Source organism: Arvicola amphibius, chromosome 4, assembly GCF_903992535.2.
Source record: "Arvicola amphibius chromosome 4, mArvAmp1.2, whole genome shotgun sequence".
NCBI lineage: Eukaryota > Metazoa > Chordata > Mammalia > Rodentia > Cricetidae > Arvicola > Arvicola amphibius.
Window position 1 is genome coordinate 62,031,151 of NC_052050.1, and position 17,708 is coordinate 62,048,858.

The 17,708-nt window shown below is 48.7% G+C and overlaps 1 protein-coding gene across 1 annotated transcript; it reads left to right on the forward strand.

Annotated features, from left to right (window-relative positions):
• The first annotated feature begins 227 nt into the window (after positions 1-227).
• Rnf187 (ring finger protein 187) lies at positions 228-7,788 on the forward strand. Its single transcript, XM_042054886.1, has 5 exons — positions 228-323; positions 1,189-1,755; positions 3,147-3,239; positions 5,804-6,028; positions 6,680-7,788. Exons 1-5 carry the CDS (start codon positions 228-230, stop codon positions 6,680-6,682), a joined length of 984 nt encoding a protein of 327 aa, XP_041910820.1. The 3' UTR covers positions 6,683-7,788.
• The last annotated feature ends 9,920 nt before the right edge of the window (positions 7,789-17,708 follow it).

Here is a 17,708-nt window from a genome sequence, read left to right on the forward strand (position 1 = left end):
GACCAGTAAGTACACTTACCATTCAATTTCTTCCTTTTTTTCACAATGCATATACTGTCCATATTTTGGCATTGTCCAAGGCTTGCTTCTGTGGTGTGTGACCTTGTATGTCCCTTCTTCACTTTCCCATGATGCATTCTTGCCTTCTAACATGCTGCCACATCCCACCCCCCTTGGAGGCTGGTAAGAACGCAATCATTAGCATGAGTTCTTTTGGACACCTAGACATGGAGTTTATGGGCTTAAAGGTGTCTCTGCTTGGCTTGACCTGTACTGCAGGAGTGACTCCAGAATGGTTATCCCAGATTCCTGGCACTGAGGGGGTATCCATTATCTCCACGACTTGGCTAAAGTGCAATGTGACACTCCGTGTGTGACTAAGGCTCAGAATGGCATTGCACTGGTGCTTAATTTCACATTTTTTCAGATGAACCCTGGATTTGAGCATCTTCCTATATCTTCATTTCTCAGATCATTTTTGGCTGTTATAACAAAATATCTGAGGCTGAATAACAAAAATAGTTTATTTGGCTCATGTTGTGGTGAGTAAAGGATGCCCATGTCCTGACAAGGACCTCTGAGCTGTGTTACAACACGATAGAAAAGTAGAGGGGGAACTGTCCGCATGTGAAAGGATCAAGCCCCGACTCCTCATCTGGGCCGACAAGGAAAAAGCACCTGGTATTTCCACCTTCACTTTGTGTCGCTGTCTTCGTTAGCCTGGTCAGATTCCTACTTGACTACGTAGGCATGTTAATCATTTTAGGAGTTTCTGTCTACCTAGCCTGTCTTATGCCGCTTCTGGGTTGAAGGCATAGAGGCAAGTCACCCAAACCTTCAGTCACCCTGAATTTCAGGAACTGCAAAGCCTCCCCTGACAGACCACCTCCCAAGTTATCTACGGGAGATGGGCAACTATCTATGATATTGAGGCAGCACCCTGGAGTACGAATAATCTTGTAGGACACCTGTTAGGATCTGGGTTTGGAGCCCACGACTGACACCATCAGGACAAAGAGGTGAGCAACTACCAGCACCTGGGTGCAGGAGTACGCAGCTGCTCCGACCTGGGAGGGGCGGGGCGATGGGCGACTATTGGGGCCCGAAAGGAGAGAGTACAGCTGCTAGGACCTAGCAGGAGAAGCGCGCAGCTGCCAGGACCTGGCTGGAAGAACGCGCAGCTGCTAGGACCTGGACGTCAGAGCGCACGGCAGCCCGAACCCCGCCCCGCGCGCGCGTGCCCGGCGTTGGCGCAGTCCGGGTCCGAGTCGTCGGCTGAGGCTTGTCCATCTCGCTCTCCGGCCGATTCCCGGCCTTTTTGCGCCCTCTCCGCCTGCGCCCCGGTTGGCGCCGCCGCCCGCAGCCCTGGCGCTCCCCGCGGGCCCCGCTGAGGCCGTCTGCGCCTTGTGCCAGCGCGCGCCCCGCGAGCCGGTGCGCGCCGACTGCGGCCACCGTTTCTGCCGGGCGTGCGTGGTGCGCTTCTGGGCCGAGGAGGACGGGCCCTTCCCGTGCCCCGAGTGTGCCGACGACTGCTGGCAGCGCGCCGTGGAGCCCGGCCGCCCTCCACTCAGCCGCCGCCTCCTGGCGCTCGAGGAGGCAGCCGCGGCGCCGGCACGCGACGGCCCTGCCAGCGAGGCCGCGCTGCAGCTGCTGTGCCGTGCAGACGGAGATCCGCTATGCTCCGCCTGCCGCATGGCCGCGGGCCCGGAGCCGCCCGAATGGGAGCCGCGCTGGAGGAAGGCGCTGCGCGGCAAGGTGCGCGAGGCGACCCCGCACACTGCCCACCTTTGTGCCTTACTAACCTGGAGTCAGTCTCTCTCGATCTGTGCTCTGATCTCTTCCCTCTCCCGCATGCCATGGGTGTCCAGCATTCTCCCCACCCCGAATCTCCGCGGTGCCCATCAGCCCTGCACCTTCCTACCCCGGGGGTCCCTGCCGTGCCTAGTGTTCTTGAATCGTCGAGTCCGTGAGTTCTGTACTCCCTGATCTCTGTTATCTCTCTCCCGGACCTTGCTGTGATCTTCAATCTCTCTAGAGCATGCTCTTCTGTCCCAGGTCTCTGGTCTACCTGTTCCACCTATCTATCTATCTATCTATCTATCTATCTATCTATCTATCTATCTATCTATCTATCATCTATCTATCTCTCTATCATCTCTCTATCATCTCTATCTCTCTAATCATCTATCTCCCCCCATTTCCTCACACCTGTTCCTTATCTCTCTCTTCCCTCTCTCCTCCCCCATTTCCTCTCACCTGTTCCTTATCTCTCTCCTCCCCCCATTTCCTCTCACCTGTTCCCTCTCTCCCTCTCTCTCTCTCCCTCTCTTTTCCACCCTCCCCATTTCCTCTCAAGCCCCACTTCCCATTCCCCAAGGCCTCTCCCTCCTCCAATCCGGGTGTGACCTCATTGAGGCAAGCCCCGCCCATCTACTTGCTGGTTACCTGAGTGTGGACTTCTGTCTGCCAGTTACTGCTTGCAGCCCTCTGAGGGACTGCCCATCCACCTCATTCTGGAACCTTCTCTGCTGTGCTCTCTTGGTCATTGCATGTGGCTCTTGCCATTGGGTAGAAACTGCCCATTACGATCTGGGCAAAGCTGGAGCCCAGGAGTCCGGAGTATCATCCCTGGCCCAGAGTAGCCAGGTAGGAAAACAGCGAAGCCTGGTCTCTGCCCCGCAGGAGAAACCACAAGCTTAGTATGTGTAAGGGAGCTGTTAGCCTTGTGTTCTGGAATGATGCCCCGTGAGCCCCAGAATAGGATTTAGTCACGAATTCATGAACAGTGTTGAGACGGAGGCCAGTGGCTTACATCCAGGTCCCAACCTGGGGTAGGTGCTTTGCCAGTACATGCTGCTAGGGTTGTCTTGCGGTTTGTGGACCCTTTCCTAAGCCAGCAAGACCACAGAGACCAAGTAGGGCACAGTCAGGAACGCCATTGTCTGGATCAAGCTGACACAAAAGGGGACCTATTTAAAAGGTGGAATCACACAGCAAACCTGGAATTGTCTGCTATGTGCCTAGTTCAGACAAAGAGGGAAGCGCAGGGGACCCTTTTAAACAAACGATTTCCAGCAGCCAAGGTCTGGACTGTTGATCTGGGTGTCCAAGTCCTTTCCAGTCTATAACCAGTTTCTCTCTCCCAGGAGAACAAGGGGTCCGTGGAAATCATGAGGAAGGACTTAAATGATGCCCGGGACCTGCATGGTCAGGCAGAATCAGCTGCTGCTGTATGGAAGGCAAGTGGGGTCTCCTGGATATGGGGCAGGGCAACCAAACTGAACGGTTGTTTGCCTGGCTGTCCGGAGGAGGGGCTTCTGTGTGGACTTACTGAATGCCAGGGTACTGTCCTAGGACACAGTCTAGCCAGAAGTCAGCAGAGAACCTCTTCACATTTTTTTACGTGAGGGTGGTTTGTAAGCTTCGGCTTCCATTTCTGCACCGGACACTTAGTACTCTTGATTCTGACCAACCCCAGTGGAACTTGCTGGTTTCCCACTGTCATACAAAACCATAGACAATTACTGCTCTGGAGGCTGGAAGTCACAGGCAAGCCACGGCAAGTCCATATCTGGTCAGGGCTAGTTTCTGGTGGCCTTTCTTACTGTATCATCACCTAGAGGGCGGGGCAGGAGCTCTCTGGGGGTCCCTTTTACTAGGGCACAAGTCGTATCTCTACTTTGGTAGGACTGACTACCTCCCAAAGTACCCCATCACCTGGAGGTTTCAGCACAGGGACTGGGGGGAGGGACACAAAAAGTTGGTACTGACCAGCTTGCCATCCTGTAGTGCCTTCCATGACACTCAACACCAAGGTGACAACATGGTAGAGTTTTGTTTTGTTTTAAAAAAAAGGTTTATTTATTATGCATACAGTGTTCTGCCTGCATGTTTGCCTGCACGGCAGTGGAGGACAACATATCTCACTGTAGATGGTTGTGAGCTGCTGTGTGTTTGTTGGAAATTGAACTCAGGACCTCTAGGAAGAACAGTCAATGCTCTTAACCTCTGAGCCTTCTCCCCAGCCACCCATGTTACAGTTTTTAAAGGTTCCTTGTCAACAAAATCAAACATTGCTTTAAACTCCGGTGCCTTTTCCTTGGATATATTGATGTTCCTTAGTTTCCACACCTCCCTCTGTTTTTTTAAGAACATAAAACCTCGAGGCTGAAGCTGTCTGCTCTGCCCCTCACAAAACCTGGGAGGATTTGAGGTTGTCCAGATTCCTAGGAACTCGCCGTCATTCCAAGGACGAGTTCTAGCATGTAGAGGTTTTAATACAAAGATGAGGATCTTGCAGTCGGAGGAGCTTGGCCAGAAAGCAGTTAGCTGGTTAGCATTTACAGCTTTTTCAGCAAATTCATTCTTCCTCAGGAGCGTGGCTGTCTCCTGTGTTGTGTGGTCCAGGGCCAGGATGAAGATCTTGACTGAAGTTAGGAGTATGTCTTTTTCTTTAGTTCTCTTGTCTGAAGTGTTGCTGAGGGTGGCAGGATGGGTTTTTTTTTTTTTTTTTTTTTTTTTTTTTTTTTTTTTTTTTTTTTTTTTTTTTTGCTCTTGGATTTACCAGAGGCTATCTTAGGAAAAATGGCTGGTGGAAGGTCGCTGTGCATTCTGACAGGACTTTGGTCCCAGAGTTCATCTTTGGGAAGAGTGAGTGGGGTCTTCAGATAACCTGAGCAGTGTGTATGTGGGTTCTATGTCCAAGGACTTAACAGACTTCTGCTGGAAAATGGGAACGTGGCTGATTGGTGGAATGTTCTTGGTACATAGGCTTCTTTCTGGTCACAGTATAGTAGAGTAACTCTTTAGAAAGTATGGTGTCAGCTAAATTGTGTCAGCTAGAGATGATCTTTAGCGCGTGGACGGATGCAGATAGGTTATGTGCCAGTGCTATGCCATTTTGTAAGAAGGGACTTGAATACACTTTGGTGACTTGGGGATGCTCTTCCTGGAACCACTCATGAAAGACTGTGCAGGGAGACAAAACATTACCTTAATAGAAGCTCAAGTGGTATGAGTGGCCTTATGAGGAAGCAACCCAAAGTAGCAGTCACAGTCTAACAAATACACCGGGTTGGACGGAGAATGGCAGGTTGAGGACAAGTGGTTAATTTGGGAAGCATAAAAGAAAAGAACTATTTTAGCAAGGTCTGTGCAGCATCTTCTCAACCTCTACTCTCCTCAATCAGAATGCCATTCCTTTTGCTTTGTACAGGGAGAGAGTTAGCCTTTCTCTTTTGCCGTAGCAAAATTATCCAGGACTGAGTACTTTGTAAGGAAGGCGAGTTATTGACTCTAGAGGCTGAGCGTCAAAGATCCAAGGCTTTATCTGCTGGTCTCTAGTGAGGACCTCATGGTGCATGTGTGTGGACCCGGGATTGCTCTCTCTGTAATGGCTGCCTTGGGAGCCAGCTGGTAGCCTGTGAGACCAGCACCATTCCTTCAGAGGGCATACCCATCAGTGACCAAACCAATCCCCACCTCTTAAGACCCTGTCAACTCCACCTCACCACACTGGGACCAAGCTAACACCACCATGAAGGGCCACAGGGATGTCTTTCATGTGGAGATTTAACTTTTTGTTCAGGAAAACGATGCAAGAGAATCCTCCCTCACCTGTGATTTTATTTTTTTTATTTTTATTTTTTTTGTAGCTTTAGTTCAGAAGATTCATCCAGCATATTTTGAGGTGTCACATTTCTTTATTTCTTTCAGAGTAGGTGGGGGTTCTCTTCCTTTGGACACAGTAGCGGTGGGTGTAGGCCAAGGTGGACTGTTGACCCTTCTCCCACTTGCCCTGCAGGGGCATGTTATGGACCGAAGAAAGAAGGCCCTGACTGACTACAAGAAGCTTCGGGCCTTCTTTGTGGAAGAGGAGGAGCACTTTCTGCGGGAGGCTGAGAAAGATGAGGGTACTTCTGAGGATGATGAGCAGGCTGACCCGGCAGACCGCTTCCGGTCCCTCCTGCAGGCTGTGTCAGAGCTGGAGAAGAAGCACCGTAACCTGGGCCTTAGCATGCTTTTGCAGGTACCAGCTGGGTGGGAGTGAGCACCTCTCCACATCACATCTCTTTGGCCAGTTCAGAGCCCCAGTAAAGGGAGACTACCCTAGGGAAAGGTTTGTGGCCTAGGTCTGAAGGACAGGGAATGAGTAGGTGGCTCGGAAAGTGGTAGGAAGGAACTTTGTGCTAAGGACGGCCTGAGATGACCCTGGTTCTCACATGGGAGGGGTATTTGCCCCCTCAGACTCCTAGGCAGTAGTAACCAAGACACCTTTTCTGTCTTCTTCCATCCTCATTTCTGCCCCAAGGGTTGGGCCAGCACCTGAGGCCCGAGGCAGGCCACTCGGCAGTCTGAGCCTGGGCTTGTAATGTGGCATCAGCAGTCGCCCGTAGCTGAGTATCCCCCATTCCATATACCCATTAACAGTTTTGGGGTTCTGCAATTCTGGGGGTAGTGGGTGCTATACAGCCTTGGAGACACAGGCTTTGGACCCATTCTAGATGGGTTGTCAAGTCACCTTGATTCTAGGTGTGTTGTGCTCAGGGGAGCAGTAGTCTGTCTTACTGCCTCTTTGGTCTCTTTCTGTGTATTTCTGTCTTGTCACCTTTGTCCCTGTATTGCCCATCTATCTCTCATTGTCTTTCCCTTTTGTCTCTGCCTCTGCCTTTTCCTGCAGTGATGATGCTTGCACAGCAGGCTGGCACCCTGGAGCATGAGGCAGAAGGAACCACCTTCCACAGCTAGCCTGCGGCACCCCTACCTACATCTTTGAGGCCTCTCTGCCTGGTACCACCCTTCATCCTGGACAGGTCCCATCTCCGTCAGCACTGACAGCACGGCGGCCCTGGATGAAGTGTCAGAGGTGCCCCGCTTTTGATCATCCATATAGTTCCATTCTCAGCAGTGTTTTAAATTTTCTTTGGGGCATGAATGTGCTCAGGCCTATACCTGTTCCTAGTAGAGACTATCCTGGGATTTCCTTCCCAGTGTGTCCCAACCCTGCCAGAGACCACTGGAGAGCTCTGAAGGCCCTGCTTCTTGTTTAGCTACGGCTTAGGGCCTAGTGTGGCGATGTCACTCTAGTATCCAGGAGCCAAACCTTGCACCTTCCCCATTGGTGCCCAAGACAGGGTTGACTCACCAGACATCCCTCAACAAGGCTCTGGGACATGTCAGTTATAGTCAGCTTGTCTTTGTGCCAGGGAATAGAGATGCAGAAGACCCCGAGGTATGGCTGGGAAAAAGAAAATGAAGCGTTCTCCACCCTCTGGAGGACTGCTCCTTCCCTTTGGGTCTTGCTGTGCCAGATCCTGGGAGCTGTCTTCTGCTTTGCTTTCTTAGCCTCTTTCGTCCTGGCTTGTGCCCCTTGGGTGTCACTGGCATCCCCAAAGTGCTCCCTACTGTTAACCCACCTCTCATGGAAGGGACCTTCTTCCCTGCAGAAGAGTAGCAGGGTTGGCATCTCCAAGCCACCTGGTTCTTTACTTGGCTGTATTTTTGGCTTTTTCTCACCTCATATTTTCTCCAGTAGGTGAATTTCATACAACTTGTGGCGTAGCGGTAGCGTGGTTGCCTGCAGCATTGTGTGTGTAGATAACTAGTCACAGAAACCAAACCCAGCAGAGTGGACAGACCCAGGCCAGGGGCCAAAAACACAGACCTATGTAGGTTCGGGGGTAGCAGCGTTCTGTCTTCAGAAGGCCCCGGCCTGGGCTGTAGTGACTGGCTCCAGCTTGACTCCCAGATGGGCTGGGTTCTCAGTGCTGAATAAAGTGGTTTGCTCCAGCTTCTCTGTTTCCATTCCTCCTGGTCTCTGTCCACACAGTGGCTAACTTCCGCTCCTGACCGCCTTCCAGGGTCTTTGATAAGCAGATTGTCACTGAGACAGTCAGGGAGAGAAGTTAGGTGTCACTTTGAACCCAGTGTTGATTGTGAGAATTGCATCCAGGAAGCAGAATCCATCAGTGGCTAGAAGGACCAAGAAGAGACATCATGCCTGGGACTCTGGCTTAGCCCACCTGACCGGGTCCTGCCAAAGGGCTGGTCAGGTGAGCAGAAGCCTCCAGGGCTGGAAGGTAACAGACTGGATGCCCAGGATGGACCTTCCCTGCAGGCAGAAGAGTTTCCCAAGTGCCAGGGAAGAACAGGAAGGGAGAAGCAGAGGTGCAGGTGGCCGTGAGAGCAGTAGCCCTGAATAGTGTGCTCCTTTTCGACAGACTGTGACCTCTGTTGATGACAAAAATGGAAATTAGACTAATTGAATGACTGGTGTAGAGAATGCCAGGCAGTGGACTGTCCACCCGTGTCTCAGACACCGTCCCTCTCCTGCCCCTGTGGCTCCCAGCAGATGTGTGAAATGCAGTCTTCAGTTGAGAACACCTCAGGTTTGCATGACAGCTCTGCTTGCCGATTAGTAACCTGGAATTTACACTTACAGTCCACAGCGCTCTAATGGCTGCCGCATAGGACACTTCCCCCTACCCTTCATAACCCTGGTCACCTCCAGAATTGGAACCTCTGAGCACCTCAGCACCAGGACCCACAAGATCCTTTACTAGCCTCCTCACTGGAGAGGAATCTGCTCTCCCTCTGGGTCCCTCCTGGCACTGGCCAGCTTTGTCCTCTTGCCCCATTGAGGGAGCTGAATCAGGTCTGGTGGCAGATTCCTTATATCTGGTGAGGCCTGCTTCCTAGTTCTAGTTTATATAGATGTCCTTCCTGTGCGTTCACAGGGAAGAAAGAATGAAAGGTGGATCTCTCGAGTTCGAGGTCAGCCTGGTCTACAGAATGGGTTCCAGGACAACCAGGGCTACAGAGAGAAACCTTGTCTCTAAAAAGAACACGCACACACATGAAAGGGCTCTAGGGTACCTAATAGAGCACTAATCCTATTTGAGGCTCCGCCCTTTTTACCGTATCATCTCCCAAGGTCTCACCTTCCTAATGCCACCATTTGGAGGAGGGATCTCACAGTGTCAGCAGAAACCTAAAGGAAGAATCCCAAAGATGACATGCTCTGCTCCCTGCCACTACTGCTGGGTGGATGTCAGCTCTCAAGAATTTGACAGATGCAGAGGCATGGTGACCCAAGGACATCCCTTCCCAGGTCCTCAAGTTAGTGTATACTTGGCTTCCCAAACCATTACAAGACAGGCCACTAGGGCTCCTTTGCTAGGGAGGTGGAAGGTCGTGGAGGGTGGAGCCCATGAGACAAGAGACGAACTGAACATGTTTTACATGAGTGGGACTTCAAGGTACCATGGTAAGTAAAAAGCACCTAAATTAAAGTGTACACGTGGCCTGTAAAGATATGTCTACAGAGAGAAGTCCAGTTTGGTGGTGAGCTGCATTGATTTCATAGGTATCCTTTGTCTGCACCTGATCCGCAGGCTCCAGGTTGGATAAGCTGGGAGACCATGTTAGACATCGGGGGGGAATCTGGAGGGGTGGTTGCTTGCGGGATGGAGAATGCATGAAATGCACAAGTTTGGGATGTGGGGAATGAAGAGAATACAAAAGACACTGAGCATGGTGGCGCACGCCTTTAATCCCAGCACTCGGGAGGCAGAGGCAGGCGGATCTCTGTGAGTTAGAGACCAGCCTGGTCTACAGAGTGAGTTCCAGGCCAGGCGAAGCTACAGAGAAACCCTGGTTGTGTTTTGTTTTTTTAAAGCCACACTCAAGAAGCTGAGGCAGGATGATAGTCATTAGTTTAATGGCTATGTGGAACAATCTTGTGAACCCACCACCCCGCCCCACCGTCCACTCACACCAAAAGCAGGGAGAAGCAGCAGAAAGTATTTTTGGTGTTTTTGGTAGGGCCTTTCCCAGATTGAAAACAGCCAGGTTTTAAGGCACATTCAGACCTTGCTTGGGATTTTGGCAACAGTACGGTCATGCTGAGTATAAGCAATACTGTGGACTAATTTTATATGGCTAGGGTTGGTGTGTGTGTGTTTCTGCTATCCCCCCCCCCCCAGTTGGATCCATAGATGTAGAGCCATGTTCATAGATGAACAGGCTGACTATTTCAACATGCAAGTCATTTCGCTGGGGTTCTCTGGCAGCACCTTCCCAGCAGATGAAGTTCTTAACTCTCTTCGGGGACTTCTGTGAGGGTCTGAGCCAAATCTCTGGCATTTCATTGTCAGTGAAAACTGGCCGTGGCTCCTCTGTCCTAACTGCTCCATAGTGAAGTGAGGGCTGGTGGCAGCTGTCCCCAGGTAGGTCAGTTCAAAGGCCATTCTCACACCCACCTAGTTTTCTAGAGTGGAAAACCTTAAATAACCAGAAGACTGTTAAAAATCAAGGGACAGGGCAGCTTCCACAGGTTCTATGCCACTTGATGCCCATGTGAAGTGCTTTATTTCCATAAGAGAAGTTTAACTTAGAGATAGATAATTGAGTTGAACAAAGATAATCTGTTAAACTGTCATTCATGAAAAGAAATGTGCTGTTAAGGAATTTCTAGGAGACAAACAGGACTGCTGGCTTTAGAAGCAAAATAGCAAGTGAAACACCCACCATCCATACAGTACACAGGCCAACCAGGCTTAAACTCTCACAGAACAAATAGTCGGGTTTTTGGTTTGCTTTGTTTCTTTGGTTTTAGTAAGATTGCATTTTGGGAGCTGGTGGGGTCTAAGCAAGGGCAGGCGAACTTTAGGGCCCCTTGGACAGGCGTGCAGGGATCAGATACGAGCTGTGGGTTGTCACGGGACAAGTATTTCTTCCCCGTTTTGCAGGGGCAGCATCTGAGTTCCTGTGGTTACTTTCATAAATGTAGAGGCTGATGCTCCGACGACTAGGTTCTAAAATTCCATTCCTTGTCCTTAGACCTCAGTCCTAAAGGACACGAGCAACTCTCGGGATATGCTTCCCTGTGTCGTTTTCACTTTCAACTTGGCCCCAGAAAGCTCAAAGTGCAGAGGCTTTCAGTTTTCTGGCCTGAGGGAGGGGCTTAAGGGGTGTATGGTGGCCTCTGATTACAGAGCAAAGGGCAAAACCATGCTCCGTCGATCATAAAGGGTCATGCCTTCCCATGGGTTGCGATGGCTTGCGTTTCCTTTCCTAGACACAGGTCGTCTCCCCGACCCTGCCCCATGGGGCTGGTAGATACATTCCTAATTCTTATTAGGTGTCTTTTTTTTTTTTTTTTTTTTTTTTTTTTTTTTTTTTTTTTTTGGTTTTTCGAGACAGTCTTGAGGACAGGGGCACCCCCTCCCCTGTGGTCAGCTCTGTATCCTGGCAAAGAAGAAAAATCACCGGTCTCCAACCCGGAAAAACAGGGATTACTGAGGAAATGAGTACCTGAGGAAAATTCATGCAAAGCATCCCTGGTCATATGCAAATGAGGTGACTTCCTGGGCTCTTCTGATTGGACAAATCATCACAGAGTAGCCAATGGAACTTTCGGGTCGCCCAAGGATCCGGCCGTTTGTTAGAGCCAGACAGTTATGCTATAAGCTGTTTATTCATGTCTGGTTGCTTCCTGCATTTGTTTCCACCTACGTGGACCACAAGCATCTTGCTCGACTCCCTCTCCACCCCATTCTCCCGTCACGTTCAGGGCTCTGGTGACTCAGGTGTTGTAGCGGTTCTGCCCCTCCAGTCACATCTAGCGCCGAGGTCCATGTGCCGCGGAGATCACCGCACAAAACAGTGTCTAACGCGGCACTCAGCAGTGCAAGGATGGCCACGGGTATGGAGGTCTTGTCCACCCTCAGGGCCCTTCGGTGAATACCAAAGACGGAATCGCTGGGTAGCTTAATGGACAAGCTTAATGGACTCCTGACCCTAAAGCCATTTTTACCTGGGCCAGAGTGGGGAATATCCCCCTGGTGGCCTGGCAGTGGTATAACTGCGGCATGCTAGAGAGGTTTGTCTGAAACAAAACAACTGGGGTTTGTTCAAACAGTTCTTGGATTCTAAGCAGGTCCAGCTCAGTTGGTGATTCAGGTGGGAGGCACTGCCCTTAGCTTTGACCCCGGTACTTAGGGTCAGCAAGTACTACAAAGTGAGACCCGGTCTCAATCTAATTTTAAAAAATTGTATTGAGATGTTGACAGAGACAAGCCAATTAATTGCGTAGCTCCCCACTCCGACGCCGCCCTTTGCTGTACTTGTCAAGCTGTATTTATTAACTTGTCAATCCCAGCGTTTACCCATCTGCACACTCGATATAGCTCCCGAGTGCTTCAAAATTAGTTCTGCTCCTGACTGTTTTGCCCTTTGCTCTGTAATCAGAGGCCACCATACACCCCTTAATAAAATAAATAACCAACAGGACCTGAAAGCACAATGATAATTCACCATCTTGGCCAAGGCAGACAGATCTCAGTGGGACAGGTTCTCTGGTTTGAGTCCCATGTTAACTGTCCAGCTTCCACCAAAGAGAAAATGTAATCGTCTAGGCCCCACAAGTGCTTGGCTGAACACTGCCCTTTCGATCTGGTGACCTCCTTGGGGAAGAAAATTACACTACCATGTCTCCATTGCTATTTTATTTACATCTACGTTAGGAAAAAACAAAACGTGGCAGACACTTTGCTATGTGTACGAATACTGATACTCTTGATTAAGGATCTGAGTTTTAGCCCATTTTCATCCATTTACAGAACTTCAGGAAGATTGTGAGACAGACTGCAGCAAGCAAGTGCTCCCAGTTTTTACAGCCAGCTGTTTTTCACCCTCACCCAAAGTCCCTACAGGTGCTATAGAAATCTCAATTTTATATTTCCATGTAAACTGTGGCCATTATTTTTGAGAATATTTTTAACTTAGATTATTTAACTGATAAATGTGGATCATAGCTGGGCTCTGAAGAGATGGTTTAGTCGTTAAGAGCACTGACCGCTCTTACAGAGGTCCAGAGTTTGGTTTGCCACACTCAATACGGTGGCTCACAACAGTCTGTAACTCCAGCTCTGGGGGATACAGTGCCCTCTCTGGCCTTTGTGAGCACTACATGTACATGGTACACAAACCTCGTAGCTTAATGAGTTGGTGATAACAGAAAAAAAAATATAGTCTGGATGGTGGATATAGATATATATGAACAAAAATAACAAAATGTGTTTATATATATTTCAACAATATTTAAAATAACTGAATATTATTTCTCTTCCTGTCAGACCTTTTTTTTAAGATTTATTTATTAATTATGTATACAGTGTTCTGTCTGTCTGTATGCTTGCTGACCAGAAGAGGGCACCTGATCTCACTATAGATAGCTGTGAGCCACCATGTGGTTGCTGGGAATTGAATTCATGACCTCTGGAAGAGCAGTCAGTGCTTTTAACCTCTGAGTCATCTCTCCAGCCCCAGACCTTTCATTAACAGAAAAGTTTATGAAGCTTGGCTAGGTGAGTAATTCTGTAGATCACACCAACAACCAAGAAGACGTCCTTCATTCTTAATTTTGTATTGCATTGTTTTGGGGATGCATGCACCACGGCAAGCATGTGGGGATCAGAGGAAAACTCTTGGGAGTGAGTTCTCTCCTTCCTTGACACGGGTCCCAGAGATTAAATTTAGGTCATCAGGTTTGGTGGCGAGAACCTTTACCCACTGAGCCATCTGGACAGCCCATCCTTGGTTCTTTAAACTCATGCTTTCCCCAGCTTACCATAGTTTTACGGTTCTCCCAAGAATGGGAAAACCATGGAGACATGAAAGGGAGCAACGAAACACCATGAGCATGCAGGGGTGGGGCCAGAAGAGCAAGGAGCAACTCCTAAAATGTGGGCTGAATGGTGCTCACTTCCTGTTTTCCTTTGTCAGTGATTAAACTAGACAGTGAAGGGTAAGAGCAGGTCGTACGCAGAAAGGCGACATTCCAGTGGGGAAGGACTCTCAGGGACCTGAGCTATACTTAGACTTGTACAGAATCACTAGGCATTTTAAAAGGGAGAGTGGAGGCTGTCGAGAAAGCTCAGCGGTAAAATCACGCGCCTCCGAGCCTGACTACTTGAGTGGGTGCAGTCTCTGGAACTCACATTGTGTCCTCTGATCTTCATGTATGCCACAGTGCACATGCATGTGATTTAGAGCACACACGCACTCACATGCACGCACATACACTGTGATTAAGGGAGAATAGGGGAGCAAGATGGGGAAGGACTTCATGGTGGCAGGATAGAGGAATGTACAAGTCAGACAGTCCCACAGGATTCCCTGGACTTGCTTACCAGCCTTCAGAGACATGCTTTTCATGAAGCCTGGGTGAACCAGCCATGGTGGTTAATGCGTCTGCAGGGTTAGGCAAAGGGATGCCTCCTGACTTTTCTGTCTCCATGACAGTGCACTGAAGAAATTATCAGTGGTAAAGAAGAACCCTGCTCACCAATATGGATGGCTACCAACCAATCGGCTGAGAGCCTCATTGGAGCAAGGGGCAGCAGGCAGGAAATTGTGAGCACAAAGCTCAGTCTAAAGTAATACTGGCACTCCCGAGGCTGAGGCAGGAGCTGAGTTCCAGTCCAGCCTGGATTTCCCATCTTAGAAAAAATCAACACAAAGCTGAACTCTGCCTCCCTGTTCAGCTTCTGTATTAGTTAATTTCTGGTTCCTATGATAAAGTAACCAGGGAAGTTGATTTGGGCTAAGCGTTTCAGAGAAACTGTCCATGATGGCAGCGAGCAGCTGGAGCAGGAAGCTAATAGACAGATCCCTTTTCAACCACACAATGTGCCGCTATCTCGGCCCCTGTCTGCGCTCTATGTGCTAGACCTCAGTTTGAGAGCTTCAGGAAAGGTGCTGGAAGTTGAGAACTCAGACGCAGTGACAGACTGACACACAACTCCCAACGCTGGTTCAGGAAGCCTCTCTCTATTAACACCATGTAGACTTAAATACACTGCAGTTGATGGTCAATAGGTGATCCTCTGATCCTCTAACTAGGCACAGCTTCTAGTAACATATATTAGAAGGTTCTAGGAGGGAAAAGCAACTGAAGGCCAGGACTCATTAAGAAACATTTGTAATGCTAGAATACAGGCTATTTCAGCTGCTTGAGCAGAGACATTGCCAACAGGTGTTTGGGATACTAGACCCTGAGAAACTACCACAGCATTTCCTTTTGGAGAACCATCTGTAAAAACTGTTCGAGCTCCCATTAGAGGACTAGGTTTTACTATTTGTGGAAAAATAACAGGATGATTTTTAAAGAAACTTAACAATGAATGTTGGGGATAATGGCTATCAATTATTGCATCAGTTGATAATATAGAGTCCAGTCATATTGCTGTAAATGTAACAATTGATCTTTATCATAGGGAAGTACAATTTTGTCTGGAAATTTGCCAAAGGTTTGTATGCTCATTTTCCTAGCTTTCCAAAGTAATTGCAGAACTAACTTATATGGAGTAACAATAGATCTTAGAATCAATTTTCTCCTGTCTAGAACACAAAAGACAACACAATCAACATATACATCTGTACACATTTATCTTTTTAAGCTATATACTTTCTATCTTTTCCCAATACATAAGTATTCAAATTCAAAATCTTAGAATGCTAAGATTTGTTACTATGTCGTGCTGTCTTATCTGGGGGAGATTATCTCCTATGGCGAGGGAAATATCAGGAAAATTGTAAGAAAACGGCCCAATTAAATGCTCTAGCAGGTCAAACTCAACGTAATTTAGATATGTTAACTGGGGCTGGGATTTATGCTGATTTGCAGCAACAAATTCTTTGATCCAGGAGTATTTGCCCAAATAGATGCAGCTGCCACTAAAGCTTGGAAGGCCCTACCTAACAAAGCAGCTGGAGGTCAATTGTCAAAAGTTTTACAAGGACCATCTGAACCATTCCAAGACTATGTAGATAGACTGTTACAAGTAGCAGGTAGATTATTTGGAGATGAGACAACAGCCATGCCTATGATAAAACAACTTGTATCTGAAAATTCCAATAGATATTGTAAGGAAGCATTAAGCTCTCACAAAACAAAGAGTTTAAATGAATATATCAGGATATGCAGAGATATAGATGGGAATTTAATTCAAGGCCAGGTTATAGCAGCAGCTATTCAACCTCGGAGAAACATAAGAGGATTGGGAGAGAGGGCTGGAGGCCATAATTGTTTTAATTGCGGAACTCCTGGTCATTTTCGAAAGGGATGCTCACAGCTGATAACGAAGGGAAGGAGGAAACCTGGCTTGTGTCCTAAATGCAGAAGGGGAGCACATTGGGCTAAGGATTGTTTTTCTAGAACGGATATAGATGGGAAACCTCTACCACGTACCATTAATCAACAGCAGGGAAACTAACAGAGGGCCCTGCTCCAGGGCCCCAAAACCTCAGTATATGGAGCAATGACTGCGGGACAGTAGGAACGGTACCCCGGCAGAGGCCATGTCCAATTCCTTCCTCAGAGAAATCCTTTTACATTGCAGACCTTGTCAGAGCCATACCAGGGAGCTCAGGATTTGACCTCTGTGCCTCTGCTAGAGCAGTCTTAACTCCACAAATGGGAGTGCAAGCACTCCCTACAGGAGTATATGGGCCCTTACCACCGGGTACCATGGGACTTATATTAGGCAGAAGCAGTACCCTTTTAAAGGGGATCCAAATACATCCTGGAATAGTAGATGCAGACCATCAAGAGGAAATTAAAGTTATGACATCTGTCCAATAGGAGGTGGTGGTAATTCCTCAAGGTGAGCGGATAGCACAATTTATTGCCCCCTTTATTGTGTTAAGGGGCAGATTATATAGATATAGCCACGCCCCAGCCAAACCCACCAGAAACCACTCTGCCATCAGGAACTCCTGAAGGGCTCATGCTCAGAACAGCTGTAGGCACTCAGATCAGGGGATTACAAGAAATTCAGGATCTGGGGTCTCACTGCTCCCAACATCTCCCCCCTAAATTTTTTATAAAACAGTGTCTGATCTTAATTATTTGGGGTGATGAGGGGTCAGTATCTCCAGGTAACATGTACTTCGGGCACTGCTGTGGCATCCGCCAGGCTAGGCACCGACTGGTCTGAGGCAATGTGTCTTCCACCACAGCCACCTAGCAAAGCTCTGCTCCAGCTGCCTTCTAGCCCCAGCTGTATTCGTTCTGGGTCCAAACTGGTGCATGAAGTGGAGCAGAACTCAGGGAAGCAGGCTTGCTGCTCTGCAACCACTGAAGGGGCCCTACTTAGGGAATTTGGGTGTCGTCAATCTGTCTGGCTACTTCCTGCTGAGCGGGGACTCTGCATTCTTAGGGGGTATTTACTACAATTTACTGCCATTTTCTAGTAGCGCTCAGACTCGGGTCGCGGTCATGCTGTGCTTCACCCTGAGGCCCACGCTGGAAGCAGGCCTAGCGTTCTTTCCTCATTGGTCCTCGAGGCAGGTCCCGAGGTTTGCAGTGTAGCAGCCCCTCGGCGCCCATCGCCTGGAGCCGCTTGGCCTTGGAGCCACGGCCGCTCACACTCCACTGCAACATTTCAGGAGGTCTCGGGGATTCAAACCACATGAATATTGAATAAATCCTTAGGTTCTCATCGTCTGTGGAGACAAAAACAGAACCTCCTTTCCAAAACATCAAATTCTTAAGCCCATATTTTAAAGTCAAGATACCTTTCTTAGCAGTTCCTAGAATCAAATGTCTTTCTCCAGTCCAGAACACAAAAGACAACACAATCAACATATACATCTGTACACATTTATCTTTTTAAGCTATATACTTTCTATCTTTTCCCAATACA